This window comes from Sprattus sprattus (assembly GCF_963457725.1).
Source record: "Sprattus sprattus genome assembly, chromosome: 2".
Classification (NCBI taxonomy): Eukaryota; Metazoa; Chordata; class Actinopteri; order Clupeiformes; family Clupeidae; genus Sprattus; species Sprattus sprattus.
This window is the reverse complement of record NC_137921.1, coordinates 47,505,790-47,525,822: the sequence shown is the minus strand read 5'-3', so window position 1 is coordinate 47,525,822 and position 20,033 is coordinate 47,505,790. Positions and strand designations below refer to the sequence as shown.

At 45.4% G+C, this 20,033-nt stretch overlaps 1 protein-coding gene across 1 annotated transcript; it reads right to left on the bottom strand.

Moving 5' to 3' along the window:
• Positions 1-442: 442 nt before the first annotated feature.
• Positions 443-18,863, bottom strand: ankrd24 (ankyrin repeat domain 24; the record flags this gene model as incomplete). Its single annotated transcript, XM_080860258.1, has 22 exons — positions 443-517; positions 679-744; positions 917-1,060; positions 1,302-1,478; positions 2,299-2,532; positions 3,182-3,519; positions 4,219-5,096; positions 5,770-5,933; positions 8,360-8,553; positions 8,809-8,950; positions 9,222-9,341; positions 10,212-10,346; positions 10,752-10,838; positions 11,826-11,848; positions 12,687-12,865; positions 13,048-13,154; positions 13,498-13,568; positions 14,343-14,400; positions 14,714-14,778; positions 15,158-15,246; positions 15,725-15,855; positions 18,828-18,863. The coding sequence occupies 22 exons, from the start codon at positions 18,861-18,863 to the stop codon at positions 443-445; spliced, it is 3,513 nt and encodes a 1,170-aa protein (XP_080716384.1).
• Positions 18,864-20,033: the final 1,170 nt, after the last annotated feature.

The window sequence follows — 20,033 nt, the reverse complement described above, 5'->3', positions numbered from 1 at the left end:
TTAATAAGCAGTCAATACACCCATATTTCACATCGATTCTGCCGTGACAGGGCAATCACTGAAGACATTATTTTGAGCTAAAGGCATGAGATATGGAGCTACACATCGTCTCTCCTTATTTATTGAAAGAATAAAGTACAAAAAAAGCGACCACTAGCCCACACAAGAAACAGGAAATATATAGATGGTGTCTCGAAAATCAATACAGATAAACTGCACATTTATTTCTCTATCATCATCATGAAAATACAGGCCAAATATCTCCAAAGGCCTCCATCAGTTCAGTCACAGGAATCTGATATCTCATTAGCAGCATGGTTTATACGCCACTGCCATCATGATAGGGCTCCAACTGGCCCCCGTAGTCCAGCTGCATAGTAAAGTAGGCTTGTCTGTGTGTTCCTGGGGCGAGCGTTCAAGGAAAAGGGGGTTATTTGGCTCCTCAGTGGCTTAGGTCTTTGTTTGACATCACCAGGATCTGCAGTAAGAGGGCCTGCACCTCCTCATCCATGTGGCCCTAAAACACCCAAAAAAACACAAACATGCCGTCGTGATGAACCAGGGAGAGTGGTAGTGTGCTGTTTGAGAACAGACTTTGATGGAATATTACAGAATGATTTGTATGTGTATGGGCTTGTTATGGAGGTGTGATTATGTGGGTGTGTATGTGTCTCTTACCTGCACAGCAGAAAGCAGATGAGAGCGATAGATGGCAACCACTTGCTTGTGTTTGCGCTCACAGTCCTGCACAGATACGTGAACACAAACACATCATTTAGGTTCTCATTGTCTGACTCCTTTTTAAAAAATCTCTTTTTCTTTTCTATCCACCCCCATCCCTTGCCACCCCCTCCCCTCTCTCTCACACACACAGACACACACAAGTGGGTATTTTTATGCTGTGCTGCACCCTCACCTGCAGCTGCTGGGTCAGTGCAGACACACGATTCTGCAGTGCCACCTGCTGGCCGGGGTTGCCAGGAGGAGGCACTCCCAGCGGAGGGCTTAGAGCACCCAGAGCCTCCTTCAGGCGAAACACCTCCTTAGACAGCTCAGTGATCTAGGATTATACAGAGACACACACACAGCAAGAGAGATGGAGAAATTGAGGGAGAGAGAGAGAGAAAGAGAGGGGAAAAAGAGTACATAAGACAACCATAAGAATAAATAATGCAGCGATGCTTAGGCTAAAGAAATTTCCTTCAACTCTTTTTCCTCTTCCTCTTTTCCCTTCCTGTTTCTGTCTCTAAGATGGACACGCTAATGTCACTCTCCACTCTCTGGTGTGCGTGGGGTCCCACCTTGCGGTCCTTCTCCTTGACGAGACCCTGGGAGTGCTGGACGTCCTGGTGCAGCTGCTGCACGTGGCTGGACTGGGCCTGCAGCTCCTCCAGCTGCTTCTGCACGGCGGCCACCTGGGCCTCGGCCACCTGACGCTCACTCTTATTGAACAGAGCCTCCCTCTGCACTTGGAACACCTGCCCACAGGAAGAGCAGGGACAGAGGTGGGGAGAAAGAAGAACAGAAAGGAGATAAGGAGTAGATGGAGCAAGAGAAATAGAGTATAGAGGGAGGTAGGGAAAGGAGAGTTAAGAAGACAGCGGGAAGCGTTTCTTACTGTACATGGCATGACAAGTCCATTGAATCTGTCGAATCTTGACAGTCAACCGCATGGACCTCATGCCCATAATTCTGCCATCGTAAAATTCAAATCAGTGATAGAAATCAATCAGGTGGATAACAGGATGCATCCTCTATCACTGAGCGTCACTTTAAGATTGATGCAGAATTATCTTTTTTTTCAAATGAATCAGTACACTTCACAAGCCAAACAAAAACACACTTAGGTGACTATACTGCTGGGGGCTTAGCATACAGGGATATACTTACAGGTGGGAGTATGCATGCATGGAAGGGAGAGAAGGTTCAACATGGTCCATTATGAAAATGAACAAAAACTCCCTGCACCAACATCACCATAGCTTGTGTACTCTACGTCTCCCAAGTCCCTTAATTATCACTCACATCCACTCAGATGTTTACTCTTCCAGTCTTTCACATTTCATGCATATACACACTCCCACATACATGATTCAACCACACATTCAGACATACAGCCACTCACACACATGCACACACACACACACACATATACTACAGAGAAACACCCTCACACATGCACAGTCATAAACACACACACACACACACACACACACACACACACACACACACACACACACACACACACACCCACACACACACACACACACACACACACACAGATGTGGCCAGACTGACCTCTGTACAGGTCTTCTCGTGCTTGCGCTGGAGGTCGGCCATGCGTGCGGTGAGGGCGTTGGTCTCGGCCTGCAGGGAGAGGCGCTGGGCCTCGTGGTCCTCCTGGGACACCAGTCCCTGCTCCTTGGCCTTCTGAGACTTCAGCTCCTTCAGCTCCGTCTCCTTCTCGCTCAGCGCATCCTGCGCCGCCTGCACTTTACTCACGCTCTCCTCCAGGGAGCGCTGTAGCTCAGCCTGAGGTCACAGAGAACAGAGTAAGGGTCAGGGATGGGTTTCACCTAAGAAACAACCTCTACAACCAACAGTCTAAATTAGATTCATGGAGAATGGAATATTTGTACATTGGAGAATGGTACATATTTTGTATATTCCTCTCTTTATTAAGGTAACCTCATCTTCCAATTTTAACATAGAATATATGCTATTCTGCCACCTTCCCCCAGGGGGTGCTGCTGTTCAGCCTGTGGGACACAAATGCAGGATACAGTAGCAAAGTCCCAAAGGCAAAATCACCTGGTAGTCTTTTTAAAAGCATAGCATTGATTTAGAGTAGACTCAAATGTAAACATCTGGAAATGACTGAATAAGCACCAGTGATATTATACATGCTGCATAATCTTTCAATCTGGAAGATAGCTTCAGGGTAATTTGACTCAGGCTTGACCAGTGCCATGCACGTCATGTTATGCCAGCAACATAATGTCTAAAAGTCTGGATATTAACTTGGGTGAAACTCAATGTGAAACTCCCCCACATACAGAAACATTCCTACAGAAACTTTCCTACAGCAGAAGTTTCACTTGGTTGTCTAGCCACCTGGAGTAACCGGCTCAATGGCTGATTGCTCAAGGGTGAACACAATGTCTCAGAGTCCCCAGCCTACCTTGACCTTCTCGTGTTCCTCCCTGCTGATGAGGTCCCGCTGGGCCCCCTGCAGCTCCTCCTGCAGTCCCGTGGCCTGGGCCTGGGCCTGGCACCTCAGCGCCGCCTCCCTCTGGAGCTCGGCGGCCGTCTGGGCCAGCTGCTCGGACAGGCCCTCCAGGGCCTCCTGGTGCTGGGCCAGCGGCACGGTGTCCCTGAGCCGTAACGTGTCCTGGGCTCGGCCCTCACGCTCCGCGCACAGCGAGTCCAGCGCCTGGGCCGCCTCCTGTCGCGCCGCCTCAAGCTCCGCCCTCATCGCCACCAGAGTCTGCCCACTGCCCGTGCCACGCAAGGAACGCTCTGATTGGACAAGGGTCAAGGCAGGAGAAAACTCGTAGAGTGACGTTTTTGGCTGAGAGTTGGTCAATTTGTGTCAGGGTTCACTGTTACTGGTTACTGTTGCTGTTATTTCATCATAAGCCATTTGCACTCTGTGGGTTCTTGCCACTATTGTTGCTGTCTGAATAGTCTGAATAAATACACAAACGCTCCTTTGAAAACTGGCCTAAAGGTAGGTGGGCCTGTTTCTGCCATGGTAACTAGGACACGCACTAAACACAAACTAACTCTGCAACTTTGGCTTTCCAAGAATGCAAGCAAGCCTCCATCTGTTGTCAAGAGTTATTTCTGCACTGCAGAAATTAAAAGATTAAAAGAAGCTCTGGTTTATTTTCAGCTCCCTCTTGGGAGGGAATGAAAGAGGGAAAGAGAGAGTAAGTGAGAAGGTGATGTTGAGAGAGTCAAGAGGGCAGAAAGAGCTGGTGGTCTTTTTGAGCGATTTTGGTTAGGAAACTTTGCTGTCAAAGCCATAAGCTTGAAACAATCAGAAAACCAGTGTAAATGGCAGATATCAGGTAAAGACAATCAAACATTAATCAAGTCGGGTATATTTATCTGAGTCATGAGCTACATTACTTCTATTAAAAGATTATCAACCACACAGAGATGTCAAAACACAAGAGATGCTGAGTTGAACAAAAGCCCACAAAGATCCCTCACCCGAAATAATTGAGCGCTCAGACCCCTCTGATCGCTCGTCTTCGTCCAGTCCCTCATCGTCTTCCTCATCTCCATTGGATGGTGGCCGCAGCCTCTCCAGCTCCAGGAGGGCATCGTTGAGCCGCAGGGACACCTGGGCCCTCTCCCGGGCCAGCTGGTCCAGCTGTAGAGCCATGGTGACCCGCACCTCGTCCAGCTCGGTCCGCGGCACGCTCCCCCTCAGCTGGGCCTCCAGCTCGCCCATCCGGGCCTGCAGGTGGCGGGCGAGTTCCCCCTCGCCGCTCCGTCTTTCTCCTGACTGCTGCTCTCGCTCCCACGCCTCCTTCCTCTCCTCCTCCTTCTTATCCTGCTGACTTTTCTCCGCCAGCAAAGCCTCGAGCTCACTCACGCGCTCCTTCAGCCCCCTCACCGCCTCGCTCTCCTCCTCCCCCCGACGTGTCTTTTCTTCTTCTTTTTTCCTTTCATTCTTTCTTCTTTCGCTGTTGGCCTCGCGCTCCTGCTCCAGGGCTCTCTGCAGCTCGTCCACCTTCTCCTGCAGCTGTCGTGCTGCGTCACTCTCGCCCGGTGGCGCCCGTCGCTCTGCCAGCTTCGCCTCCAGCTGTCTCACTCTCTCCCTCAGCTGCTGGGACACACCCTCACCCTCGCTCCTCCCTGTCTCGGCCTGCTCTACGGAGAACACCCCCACCTGCACCTGCTCCCTCAGCTCCTCCAGCTCGGCCTGGGAGGACGCCAGCTGCTCCTCCAGACTCCGCACCCTCTCCTCCGCGCCTCCTCCTCCTCCTCCTCTCACGTCCATTGCTTCTGCATCCTTTTTTGGTGGCTCCCTCTCCGCTGGGTCCTCCTCTGGCTCCTTGACCTCCTCAGGTTTTCCATCAGACCTTAGCAGGGGGGAGAGCATGGGAAGAAGAATGCTTATGAACAAATAGCGCAATAGGAACCATATGCTCGTGTCCACTCTTTGAAGTTGGAAACGCAAGGAAATGACTGTAAATCGTTTTGCCTGCTCCTCTATTTTGCTAATACTGTACGTGGTTGTGAATATTAGATTTTTCTATGAAACATAGTCATTTTCTATTTTTTGCAAAGTGCTTTGGCAGAGAAGTACATGCATATTAAAAATTAATTCACAGGTGTCAGACTGGGGTCAGAGGGGGCAAAGTCTGAGAGCTGTTCTCCTGCCATACACGTGTAACAATATTAAAAAATGTGAACCTCAATAATGTAGTACTGTATGTAATTTATGATCCCAACTTTCAATCACAAATATGCTTCAATCACAAGATGAACTACTCTACCCAGTCTTCCATCCCTCCCACAGCGAACTGTGTTGGATGTATGTAGAACAGTGTCTCTTATCTTTCTACCATTAGATGACAATCTTTGCTGGTCAAATCAGGCCATTTATAATGTCCTTTGCCTCCAGCAGAAACACCCTAGTGTGTGTTTTAAAGTGCCATGGAAGTGAGAAATAGAGATATGTCTGGTCCTGTGCTCACTCTTTGAACATCCTGATCCTAGAGCTCTGTACCATACTACTACAGGTGTGCTAACCCAGGTTCCTCTATGCTGGAGCCCTCAGCAGCGGCCTGGGCCTGGGAGTATTTCTCCTGCAGCTCCTCAAACTCTTTCCTCAGGGACTCATACAGCACCGTGGGCACGAAGTCTGGGCCAGAGCTCTGCATGTTCGTGTCATCCGTCTCGAACATCTCCAGCATCTGTGTGAGTAATACAAATAATACGCACACACACACAAACACACACACACACACACACACACACACACACACACACACACACACATAGAGAGAGAGATATACTGTCCTCTCAGTGCCTGATAACACTAGCCTGGATACCAGCCTGAACTCCGCCCACAAAATTTTTGGTCTGGGAGATTCAGTCTGGAATCGAGCTAGTTGGGAGAGATTTAACGTTTCAAAAAGGTTGAGAAAGCAATCTAAACCAATCAAATTGTAAGGGCGGGCTTTATACGTTGATGGACAGATATAGATAGAATATACCGGAATATACATCGAACAAAGATGGCGCCGTCTCGGGAGCTTAGTGGGACATATTTTATATGATTTAAGCTATCTACACGACTTTTTTATGTCTACATTGACTCGGTTAGTTGTGTATACGCAAAACGAGTGTTGCCGAGGATTTTAGGTCCTAACTAAAGCACTCTAGACCATTATTGATCGGTTATGCTAACGCGTTGGCCAAAAAAATCATTGAAACTAATGGTAGCTTCTAGCCTTGAGTGCTAATTAAGTAACGTGAGCAGGCATATCTCAGCAGATATTGACAGCGCATTCATTTTGAAAGAGGAACAGAGAAACGCGATCAAGGCATTTGTCGATTGAAAAGATGTTTTTGCCGTCCTTCCTACGGGATCAGGTAAAAGTTTAATCTGTCAGATGGTAATACTACGTTGCTCTGATTGGTTCTAGGTATCCAATTCAGCGAAGAGGAATTTTCTTTCCTGGTTCGTTGAAACACGCCCCATAATCACAGCCCAAGAGTTCGGTCTCAGACTCATATTCTGACTAGAATTATGAGTATGACATCGTCAGGCTATGATAACACAATTCGATACAAAAATCACACGATCACATCCATATTATGCTGTGTGTGTATGTGTGTGTGGGTGGGTGTGTGTAAATGTCTGTGTGCGTGCACATGTTTGTGTCTGTGTGTCTTTTGCCACCTGATGTTTCACATTGATGTGTTCACTTCACAGTGTTTCCTTTTAGTAACAGCACAGCTGGTGTGTCCCAATATCGGCTACAGATTTTCCCACCCGTAGTCAACACAGCAAAGAGGCACTTTGATTCTGAAAGCGCCTCGCCCCCTGGTATGGCACTCCTTCCAACGAACAAACCTTAACTGTGTCATAACTGCTACAGCGCAAATAGTTTTTTTTGCTATATATTTGAGTTTTCTACTCATACTTAAGAACTAGGAAAAATGGAACACTGTCTACATGATCTCAATCTGGGAGAAAGTGCACAGCAGGTTGTCTCATGAGAGGGTTGGCTGCTGTGGAAGTAGGTGAGCGTAACATGTGACACGCACAGTAATCAACACACAGAGCTGCTGGTCCCTGACTGTGTCCAGACCCAAAAACATACCCAGCATGCCTTGAGGGCAGACCAAGATCTCTGACCAGGTCTGGTTTGAATGAGTATGACCCACTTAGAGGAGAACGTCAGCACCCCTCTCCTCCTTCTCTCCTCCTCCTGTGCTGCTTGGCTATTTATACCTGAAGCACACCGCACCCACAGCGACATAGTGCTGGTTCCTAACAGTCCAGTCTCTATGTAGTGTGCTGACTGCTCAACCGGCACTTAATCTACTCCTCAGACATACTCAAGAGGTCTTCAGCAGTGAGGTTTCTGAAAAGCACAGTGGCCCACCTTGTAATGGGAAAGTGTAACAAAGCACTCACAGAAGTGCAATTGTAGGCTCAGTTTCAAGAGAGAATTATAGCCTTTCGTTTCGCTGCGAATTATAGAGGAGGGAATCCAGAGCCAATGTTTTCTTTTATGATTCTACTGAAAGGAACCCCTTCAAAGTCTTTGAAAGATTACTTTTACGAAAAGCAACTGATAATTTTATTGGGGGTAAAATTGCGGGCTTACTGTGTTTAACATAAGTGGGATAAATGATTGCACATAATGACAAAACTTCTGGAAGACCTTTTTGACAACCATAGATCTGAGGTTACGGTTTCCTGTCTTCAGCAGGATATTCTTTCCCTGCAGAGTTATGATCGAAGATAGTTTTGGTCAAAGGACCTCTAAACGTGGGTTTATTTTGAACGGCTTAAATAGTGCAGCATACATCCAAAGTTGTGTGCCAAACCTTGATATGCTCTGTCCTTGGTGAACCATGCCAATAGCCAATACAACGCATGGGCAACCATGTGCAAGTGTATGAACTGTGCAGTAAATGTATGCATGTGTGGATGAGTGTGGCTATGGATGGGACTATCCCTGTGTGTGTGTGTGTGTGTGTGTGTGTGTGTGTGTGTGTGTGTGTGTGTGTGTGTGTGTGTGTGTGTGTGTGTGTGTGTGTGTGTGTGTGTGGTGTGTGTGTGTGTGTGTGTGTACCATGTTGGATTGAATCTGGTGTTATATACCTGTACTTTGAGCACTAGCTCAGAATTCTGAGACCTCAGCTCCTCCACTTGTTTCTGCAGCTTCGCCACCACTCCCAGAGCCTCTGGTTGCTTCCCCGACTCCTCTGGGTCAGCCTCCCCAGCTGCAGTGGCCTCCTCTTGAGCATGCTCCCCCTCTATACCCCTAGACTGCCTGGAGAGGAGCTTTTCTGCTCCTGACATATATAGCAATATGAGTGTAGGACATTATGTGTTTACACTACTCATGAAAACACTAAATATTAATATATTTTAAGCAGTTTAGATTTATTGAGGTTTGATTAGTATAGACGTTGGTCAAGTCTCTGTCTGCACATACTCTCACAGACACACATACACACACACACACACACACACACACACACACACACACACACACACACACACACACACAAACTCACACACACACACAAACTCTCTCTTAGACTCACCTGGGAAGTCCAGCATGTCCTCTGAATCCTCTGAGTCACTAAAGAGCCCGACACACTGCCCTGCCCTCAGCTCCTCCAGCTCGGCCTGCAGACGATCCCGTTCAACCTCTGCCTGCCCCAGACGCTCACGGAGCACAGCCAGCTGAGAGACAGAGTGAGGTAGAACAGCACATACATTGTACAGAGGCAGGCACGACACATGGGACAGGAATAGGCAGACCAAACACAGCCAGATGGATTAAGACAAGGATAACATAAAACAGATTGGTCTATTTTGCTCTGTAACCTTAAGATGTGCTGCACTGTAAAATTATAAGAGTTATGACTTCATGATCTGGATTGGCTTAATTGCTGGTTGTTGAATGGGAACCCTTCAAAGCCAAAACAAATGTCTAGGAGAATGAGTGCAGTACCTCCTCCAGAGCAGTGTGGGCGCTGTGCTGTTGCTGCTCCAGGACTTTAATCTTCTGCAGCAGGCGTCCCCTCTCAAACCTCAACCTACGGATCTCCTCAAACACCTCCTCATCCTCAGCCTCATAGACACACAGACACACACACATACATAGATAGACACACACACACACACACACACACACACACACACACACACACACACACACACACACACACAATCATTCTTTACAATGTGACATGGCTTCACTGATAATAACTAATGGAGCTAGTTTCCAAGATAGGGATTATGTGGTCATGGGACATCTGGACCCCTGACAAGCATCTCTGCTGTTCAGTCCCTCACTTGGCTGATGGACTGTCTGATGAGTTGGCTTACAAAAACAGTTCTCTTTGCTCCTATTAAACATTATCACAAGCATATGGTATTGAAGTTATTTAAATGCATTAAATGGCACCAAAAAGCTTTTCTGAACGACACTACTGCACATAATACGTAAGCCATTAGAAACAGCATCTGATGTTTACTTGGGCAAATACTGAGAATACCAGCTTTCCATCTGCATCCGCATCCCTTGACCCTCATGACCCACACAGCTGATGGTTAACAGGAACAAACTGTCCCCCATCACAGACATCTCTATAGACGGTGTTTCCTTTCTGCTCCTGCCCCAGGGGGATGTGTGTGTGTGTCTGTGTGTGTGTGTGTGTGTGTGTGTGTGTGTGTGTGTGTGTGTGTGTGTGTGTGTGTGTGTGTGTGTGTGTGACAATACCCTATCTCCCCTAAGCTCATTTGTAAAGCCACACAAGGGCCACATGAAAAAAAAAGCAGCTGACTTGAATAGAGTTGCATAAAGCTGATATCTCCTGTCAGAGTATCCATAATTCATCAGGAGCTCTTTGAGTGGTGCTGGGTGAGTGCCGTGTGTGGTCCCTTCACTTCATTCTCCGGTGCCGAAGGGCAGAGTGGAGAGAGGCTGTCACTCACTCACCATGTTGGGCTGCGAGTTTGTCTGGTTCTCAGGGGACACGCTGCTGCGTGGGGAGCGGGGTGTGGGCCGGGGGGTCGCCCCAGGGGAGGGCTTTGGGGTGGAGCTGGCTTGCGGCTCCGGGGCTAGGGGTGCAGCCTAGAGTAACACATAATCAAATAGGTCATGGCCAACATTAGTGGGGGGTCAGGGTTTGTGTTTTACAACGCATTACGATATCACTGAATTTATTTATAATTATTAGCAGACAAAAGGAAATAAAATGGGATTTCCAAGACCTTCCAAACATCTTTTTGACCATTTAAGCATTTTGGCATATGTTAGACAATCAACACACCAAGTATAATGTGAACAATAATGTCAAGGAAAAAACAACAAAAAATATGTTCATCAGTTAGTACAGAGAAGCATTATAATAGGAGGACAGGGCAGCGCTGCAGGGAAATATGAAGTATGTACTGTAGGTATGAATGAAGATCTGGGTGTCCATGTTAAGGTGCAAAGAGCTTAATGGAAAAGTCGGTGCCAAAGCCATTCTCCTACCTGTGAAGGGGAGGAGGGTGGGGGAGGGGCCTTCCTCTTGCGGGGCATACTTCCCCCCGGAACAGGGGGAGGGGGCGCAGGGGGCTGCTGGTGTCAGACGCCCAGATACAGGGGTCAAAGGTCAAATTTAGGGGAGAAGGGTGTAAAAAGCAAAATATGCAGCAAAATAAATTGAATAATAGACCCCAAACCTCTGTTTCTATGCATCATCAGCAAAATGTTTCTAGAACATTTTAACATGTGAAGTCTTAAGAAAGGAAGTTATTTGGTTTGTTCCCATTGAAGAACCCAAAAGGGTTTTACCTAGAGGCCTCTGACTGGTTCCATTGTAGAACCATACAGGAACCTTTTGAGCTATCAGCATTGCAACAGTTTTCAGCTTTGAAGAAACTTGTGGAGACCCAGACCGGGATTCTATGAGGAACCTTCATCTTTTTAAGAAAGATGTTTCCACACAGATAACACTTTCTGTTAAACTGGTTTTCTTTTTAACTTCGAAACACTTTCATAACACTCATAGCTCACCAGGATTTCATAAGGCTTCTACAAACAACTATTAATTTAATGTTTATGCAGACAATTTTGTGTTCTCCTGGGGAGACAAGCCATAGAGTCTCTCTTAAGAATCTGAATGTCATACATTACGCCAATAATACTTTAAGCAGCATAGTAGGACTACTCAAAAATCTTCCATTTATCCATGATGGAGGAAATTGTATCAACCACTAAGTTCTGTAGAAATCTACTTTAGTTCCACATTTTGCCAAATGCTTCAGCCAAGCCCAGAATGAATACTGTCATCCTTCCACAAGGACAAATGATGCTACACAGCAACGTGGCTTGTTTCTAATGCAGTCTGGGTATTGGATCACTCATGTGGCAGATCCCTGGTGTGGAGAAGCTAAAAGAGGAGACAGCGGGAGTCACATTTTATGCTCCAAAGTCTGAGTGGGCTGTTGGCTATGGCCATGCCAGGGCTGTCTTTATGACTGGTGCTGTGGACTGAATGTGTAATGACTCAGAGTGATGATGATTTATCTGTGATGTGAAAAAATGCTGAGTTGCCGGGGTTACCTCCTCGCTTGCCCCCTCAGTGACTATGGGTGCATGTGGGAAAGACAGACATCATGACCTTTCACCTTTGGATTTTTCCCCTTTGACACACGCATGAGGGCTCACAGGAACACACACTCCAATTTGTAACATCAAACACACAAACGCTCATTTCCACACACATGCACAATCCAGGCAAGGCTTAGATTTATAGCACAAATTAAAAAAATATTCCAGTCTATCACATCACACAAGCAGTAATGGGGAAAGTTCAAAAGCAACCACACAGCACACATATCGCATGTCACATTTGAAATACACATGCACAAAAATACACACACACACACACACACACACACACACACACCCCCAGACACATAGTGACCATATGGTTTTAATCAGTCGTTCAAGGCCTTTGTAACTGGAGAGAGAGTGCACTGTTTCTCTCTCTTTCATCCCTGTACAATAATCCACATCTGCTCCTCTGATCCACTTACTAAGATTACTCTCCACTTCAAGGGAACTAAGAGGTACCATAAGCCAGAGGGGACCTGTGCCTGTTTGTGCGTATGTATGTTTGTGTGTGAATTTGTGTGTGTGTGTATATGTCTGCATGTGTGACTTTGTGTGTTTGTGTGTGTGTGAGTGTGTATGTGTGTGTGTGTATCATGTCTGCATGTGTGACTGTTTTATGTGTGTGTGAGTGTGTATGTGTGTGTGTATGTCTGCATGTGTTACTTTGTGTATGTGTATGCATAAGTGGATCTGTGTGAGTGTGTCCTTGTGTGTGTTTTTTTCGACGCCAGACCCCATTCTGCAGCTGTCTGCTCGATCCTCCAGGGACTCTCCAAGCTCCAAGAGGCCCTGAGGCAGTCCTGTTACCTGCTGTGGTCTTACCCCCATTCTGCAGCAGCTGTGTGATTCTCTGGTTGCCGGTGGCGACACTGTAGTGTGACGCGTCATGCCCAAAAACGTCAGTCAGCTGGGGGTTTGACCCGCCTCTCAGCAATGCTTCCACTGTCTCAATGCTGTCACTCTCACAAGCTATCATCAATGCTGACCTGCAACACAGTTCAAAACTTCATATAGTCAGGTCTAGATCCATACCCATACGATACATTACTGCACACATTACATAAGCACTTGTCTAAACTTGGCAATCTCCTCAGTAATAACATGCGTTATCCCTTGAAGAGGCTGGTTACAGTATCATGACATTTGGTGTGTGTGGTGTGTCTCCCACCTGCCCTGCTGGTCCTGTATGTTAGCATCAGCGCCTCGGCCCAGCAGGAAAGCACACAGCTCCACTCTGCTCATCTGAGCTCCTAGGATCAGTGCTGTGGCCCCTTCCTGCAACATACACACCCTTACACCTTACACTGACATAAACACACCTCAAATGGCCCAACTTAAGATCTTTACAAACATGCACAAAAAAACAAATCTCCTACAAAAAAATCTTCCAAACTATGAACACACTATTTTCGATAGCCCAGACCCCTATCCTAAAGTCCACCTACAGTACAGCAACATGCTACCATCAGTTCACAATGCTTTCTTACACCCATATGCACCTCCCAAAATACTGATACTTTCAGTCTTTTTCATCTTGCTTTGTTGTTATTTCTCCAGCCCCATAAGACTGTTTTGAAGTAAGCTCAGAGGCAAAGTTGGAATAGAAGTGAAAGCGTACCCCATCCTGTGCATCTAGCATAGCCTTGAAATCCCACAAAGTCTCCGTGCATAACAAACACCCACTGATAGCTGTTTCAACAGAGAGAGAGTGGGAGAGAAAAAGGAGAGAAAAACAGACAAACAGAGACAGAGGAAAATTGCTTTAATCTTGAGGTTGATGTGATGATTCCTCGTCCTCCCACTAAGCTTAAGTAATTTATTTTACAGTGCACACGTTTTAATGTGTTATAGCATTATTATTTAGAAATTAGTCATTTATTGACTAGTTGACACAGTTATTTGGACTGGGGGTTAAATACTCTCTGAGACATGTCTCTTGGGAGATTTGAAAGCAGCACCTCTCCTGGCGTAAGATCAACCACATTTAAAATTGCTCCACAGCCATCAACCAATGCAGCAACAAAGGTGATTATTTATTACCTAATAAAAAGAGCCCTATAACAGGAAGTGCTTAACTGGCACACAGCCCAAAGCCATTTACAGGGAACTACATGATCTAAGACCAAAGCTCCATTAGGGAACACTACTAAGGTCCCTCAAATTGGATTCACAGAAGCACGCTGTGTGTGCGCCTCACAGACCTGAGTAATTCTGCACCCGTTTTTACAACATTCCCATGGATGAAAAAGGCTCTGTTACGACCCCGTTCTTTTCATGCCTGGTAGAGTCATTTAGCTTTGGGTGACATCATGTGGACCAAAGTACAGCACTGTTTTAGTGTTAAAGGGAATTCTCCAAAAGTATATAAAGAGACGGCACACATGACTTATGGGATGAGTGAACACTGGGTTGTCAGCAAAAGGACATACAGAACAAGATCAACCACTTCAGTTGCCGGCTTACCTGCATGATGCAGGGCGGTCCTTCCGATGGTGTCTGTGGAGTCCACTGCCATTCTCTCCTGTGAGTGACACATGCAACAAGTAATCAGATCAAGCCTGCTGAATATGATGCTTAAAGTATAATAGTTTTTGTTGTCTTTAATATATATAAAGCTACGGAAATGTGAAAAATATACACTAATGCTAAAATCAGCAGAAGCACTATCGTAGGACACACAGAATGCATTACAATGTGAGGATTTCATTGAACCTTCATACATTTTTATATTTTGATATACACATCTTTACAAGAATGGACCTGACAACTGGAAGTGAACAACTGTGGTCAATGACATACAGTCAGTATAATACGCCCCACTGCGGACTCCCTACCTGCAACAGTCTCTTGAGACACTCTGGTTGGCCACTCTTGGCAGCTAGATGAAGGGCATTAAATCCTGCAAAAGAGGAGAACAATGAAAAAAGAGAAAGGGGAGCTGATACACATTCAGATTAATAAATGAGCTACGGCATATCTGCTATCCCTTAACCAAATACGTTTTCATATGCTGAGCATTGCTCCATTCCTCTGTCTGTGAATGTGAATGATTTCGTTCTGCTTCCACAGGTGAAGTGACTGAAAGCAGGCACTGAGCCCGAAGACAAACTAAACACAGCTATGGGGCCTTGACGAGTCATTTTCTTTGCGTACATACGTACAATCACACTTGTGTGTATAACACTGCTTTTGAACGGATGCCCTGTGCATCCGATTACTTATATCGGCATCAGGTATCAGTACAGAGATGGAGGGAGATATGAGGGAGCGCGTCTCACCAGCCCCATCTGTGAGGTTAATGTCCACGCCCTGGGACAGGATGACCTCCAGACAGTCCACACGACCTCGCGACGCACAAAGATGAAATCTGAGAAATACACAAGCCAGAGGGGGGAAACAATATGAGGTACAAAAGCTACCTTAAGCAGTTAACAGCTACTATTTTGCCATTAACTTATGTAGTATACTATAAGTATACAGGAAATAATGTCTTCTCCTCCATCAGCAACGGATCAATTTAACAGTCTATTTAACAACTGATTAATTCTAAACACAGCAAGGGTAAACTATTAGGAGACCTAAGGAGCCATTTAGCTAACTTATTAAAACAGTTGCCCTGGAGAGCTAAATCCCCCAAATGCTAAAAGTAATTACTTTAACAAGAAGGAAAGTAAGCGCAGACATAACACTAAGTACAGGTACAGGTTGGTCCATTTCAATAAGGCAGCTGGTGGCAAAATACAGCACTACCAGCACCAAGGTCATACTCTCAATTATTAAGAAACAACTTCAGTTAAAAATAAGTATTCATTTTCCAAGAAGTCAGGTTGAAAAAAATGTCTCACGTTGATTTCCCCTCTGCGTCCAGTTTCGAGGGGTTGAGGCCCTTCTTGACGATGAGAGCCGAAACTTTGTCCGGCTCGTTCTGCTCCACAGCCTGCAGCAGCTTCTCATCGGTCTTATTCCAGTCCTGACTCTGGCCGCAACATAAACAGAACAACAACACAGTCATGCTATCTGTCCGCCAGTGCCCTTTCATCTCTACACACTTCTACTGTATTGCATTATATAAATGAAGCAGCAATGATAAGCCAGAGAGGTGGCTGGACTAAGGCAACCTTACCTGGTTATGAAATCCATCTGATCATCTTTAAATGGTTCTACAGAGAGGGCGCCATTCAAGACATTATATGTAGCTGTGTGGGATATACCTCCCCATGTTGAAATATGAATATATGTTACAGTTGAAGTGTGTTTGTTTCGTGTATTTTGCTTTGTATGTAACTACAGCATTAAATCTGCTGGGAACTGAAATGACTCTGATTAATTTGACACTGTAATATCAGATGCTCCCATAGGGAGCTGATAAATGTTTGCCCTTGATGTGCCCACGGGGCAGGAGAATGTGCACTAAAGTACACTATACAGCACATGGCATAGCATCCCACAACTCTCACATGATACAGCACATTATGCTTGATCCAGTAAGAGTCTTTTCAGGTTAAGTAGACCGCAGTACACCAGATTCAACAACGCACAAAATAGGACACACCAGCAACTGCTGCATAGTAAACTAAAAACATGAGCTAAATGTGTATTCGGTGAAATACACTTTTGGAAATTACAAAACAATTCTTACAACTGTCAGTTTAAACATTTCAGGTCAATGAAGAAGGGGAAATAAACTACAGCAGAGTGAGTATAGTAAATACAGCATAGTAAAACATATGGTTGAAACATATTATCTTCAACCTATGTCTAAATACATACTACTGAATCCAGCACATTCAAAGTGTATTACAGAACTGAATAGTATGTGTGGCATACGTACATACCCCCAGCAGGGCAAGGCAAGCACAGAAGCGCTTCATCAGGCTCAACAGCGACTGATCCATAGAGCTGAGAAGGCAGACATACCAGTGCTCACCACGTCACACACTCACACACAAACACACGCTCTCGTAGACTCACTCATTCAGAAACTACAGAGGTAACCTCAGACTCTTACTGAACCCTGACACTGACCTAACTCCCACTCTTGAGGAACACAACCAGAGACATGCATTCAAGTACTAAAAATGAACCCTGTGTAAAAGGACTGACATCTGAATAAACATAAAATGAACACTGACAAAACACATGACACAATTCACAATAAGCATATTAACACACTCTCCTTTACTAAACATAATCTAAAAAATTGCTCTTGCGATTAGCACTGACATATATACACACTCATGAAACTAGCTCAGCTCAATTGACAAAACCATCCTATCTCTCACATGCATCCTGAATGGCTAATTAACTGATTAATCATTTCCTTACACAGGAATTAAAAATAGCTTCAAAGAAACATCATGTTAAACTGACCGTTATCCTAACCTTTAAAGACGAGCAGACATTCTTGCACAGACTCACATACACTGACACACCCCTTTAGAATTCTCCCATCAGCTTCTTTCTAAAGCTCCTGATCAGCTGATACTGAGTCCCTTCACCCATCTAGGACATTTTCACATACGCATACACAGCGCGGCCATTGGTTGGCACAGTCACAGCCGCACACTCCCTCTCTCTCTCTTTCACTCTCTCTCTCTCTCAAACACACACACACATCCCTTTCTTCGTTCTTCTTCTTCTAAAACTGTCGCCTCATACCCTCTCTTCCTCGCTCTATCCCCATCATACCCGCTCTTCCATTATCTTCCTCTCTCTCTTGCTCTCTGACTCTCCCGCTCCCTCTCTCTCCTCCATCAGTTTCCTGTTCAGCTCTGCTGGCTGCTGGCTCGGCTGCCTCAGGCCCCTCTTGCAGCTTGAGCTCTGGGCTCAGCAGAAACAGACACAAGCAGACTGGGAGTGCCAAGCTGGAGAGGGGGCACAGGAGCGACGAACAGCAGCTAAGAACACGCTCTAGCCTCGTCAGCCTCCCTCAGTTTAAAGCACTCCTCACAGCTATAGTGGGCTCAATACAAACAGCTACATTTACCACAGGTATGCATCTATATATCAGTGACATACTTCAGCATTCATGCAAATACTGGCTAAGAGTACACCACATGGCTGCATCGTGAGCCACTGTTCTTATTAACCAGCTCCACAGGAAAGGCAGTGGTACTCAGTTTTAGCAACACCTCGCATCCTTAATGGGTCACAGAGCATATTTGCTGTTAGATGTCCACCACTGAATACAAACTCAGGACCATATTTTCCAAATATTCTACCCTCTTATATGATCATATGTGTCATGTTCTTGTGCTTGTCACCAAACACTTCTGACAGTATTAAGCAAAATACTCCTGGAAAACCATTCTAGCTCAATGAGCGGTAGTTTTATATCCAGTCTCATCCTATCTTTCAGGTGTCATGGAGCCAGGTCATATTAACATTATTGCCATTGTGTGTGTGTGTGTGTGTGTGTGTGTGTGTGTGTGTGTGTGTGTCAATATGTATGTGGAAATGTATGCGGACATGAGTCACTATTTGCCTAGAATATATGTCCATATGATCCTCTACTATATGTCCATATGATCCTCTATGGCATGTGTGAGTGTTTATGTGTTTATAGTGTGTGCAAGTGTGTGTGTTAGTATGTATGTATGTATGTATGTGTGTGTGTGTGTGTGTGTGTGTGTGTGTGTGTGTGTGTGTGTGTGTGTGTGTGTGTGTGTGTGTGTGTGTCCATGTTAATAATTTAAAACAGATAGGCAACTCTGGTTACAGCAACAGTCTGCCGTCTGTACGGGCCTCCTGCTGCTTGGTAACACTGACGCTGGGTGGTGACCAGTCCCTTAAGCTAACTCTCCCTCTCAGTGCAGGGGTGCAAGACAGAGGCACCCCCACCCTCCTGGTTTACATTACACTGTTCTCATTCAGAATAGGAAGATCAGGCTAAAATGGCACAGGCAATTCAATTATTCAAATATATTCAAAGTTTCAGGAAAGCCTTACCTCTGTCTTTCGAAACTTGGCTTTCAGAGTCTTCATAATATCAGTCAATGTGCTTTACTTCTCAAACTGGCGAAATGTAAACACACGTAAAATAAATAATTACATACATACAAAAACTGAAACCACAGAAAATAGGGTTATTCATTCAAGTATCTAAAACAACTGTAAACAACACAATGAAATTCAAAATGTAAATACTCACCAAGCTTTTATCACATTGATTTCTACACTGTACAAACTTTGAAGCCTAGGGGCTACTCATCAACAACAACCTACAACAACAGCATTGGCGGATATAAAGAACACACTTTATATCAGAGACGTACCTGAGGAAAAACCGTGAGACGTAAGGCCACATAGGGTAAACCGTGCCAGGGAGGGGGGCAACGACTGTAGAGTGACGATCATGGAAGGGAGGCCCTGTCCCAAGCGACGCTGACGTTGAACACACTTTTCTAACCTATGCGTTAATCCACCAATCGTTTGAGAGGAAAAGGCTTCTCACAATTTGATTGGAAGTAGTGAGTCTATGAAAAATAAAAAAAGTCCTGCAAATATTAACATAGATTGAACTGCCCTCTAAAATTATTTAGATAATCTGACCCTCGCATCCGTTTAAATTACCAATGTACAAAAAGACAGATTGTTCGTCTTGCACCGGTATTACAATGCAGTCGAGAAGAAAGTGCTTCGGTTTACAGTGATGATAACTACCTGAGACCAATAAGGACAAGGTAAGAAGGTATTGACCAATCCGATGTCAAAAGAGGCGGGATTTTGTCAGACAGAGGTGCATCCATAGACATGTATACATGTCTATGGGTGCATCCACCGGAAGCTTGGGTAACAAATACACGTAGCTTACAATAGGAAAAAGAAACGAGGCTATTTAGGCTAGACTCTGATGCTACTTAAGCCGACCAAACGCTATCCGTAGAGTTAAAACCAAGGGTAGAACAAAGGACACTTCCCAGATGAGTTCACTTAAACCGATGACAGGTCATGTGGCCAGCCTCAGCGTCACCTATAGTGGCTGTTCGCCGTACCTGATGTAGACAGAATACTGGTTGGTGAGAGCACAAAAGAATTCATGTAGTGATATTATTTTGCCATACGGGGGCAGTAGGCACATGCAGGCCAGTCAATTATTTTCGTACTACGTAGTTCTTCTCCCTTAATTTTTCCCAATTTCATATTGTCCTTAAT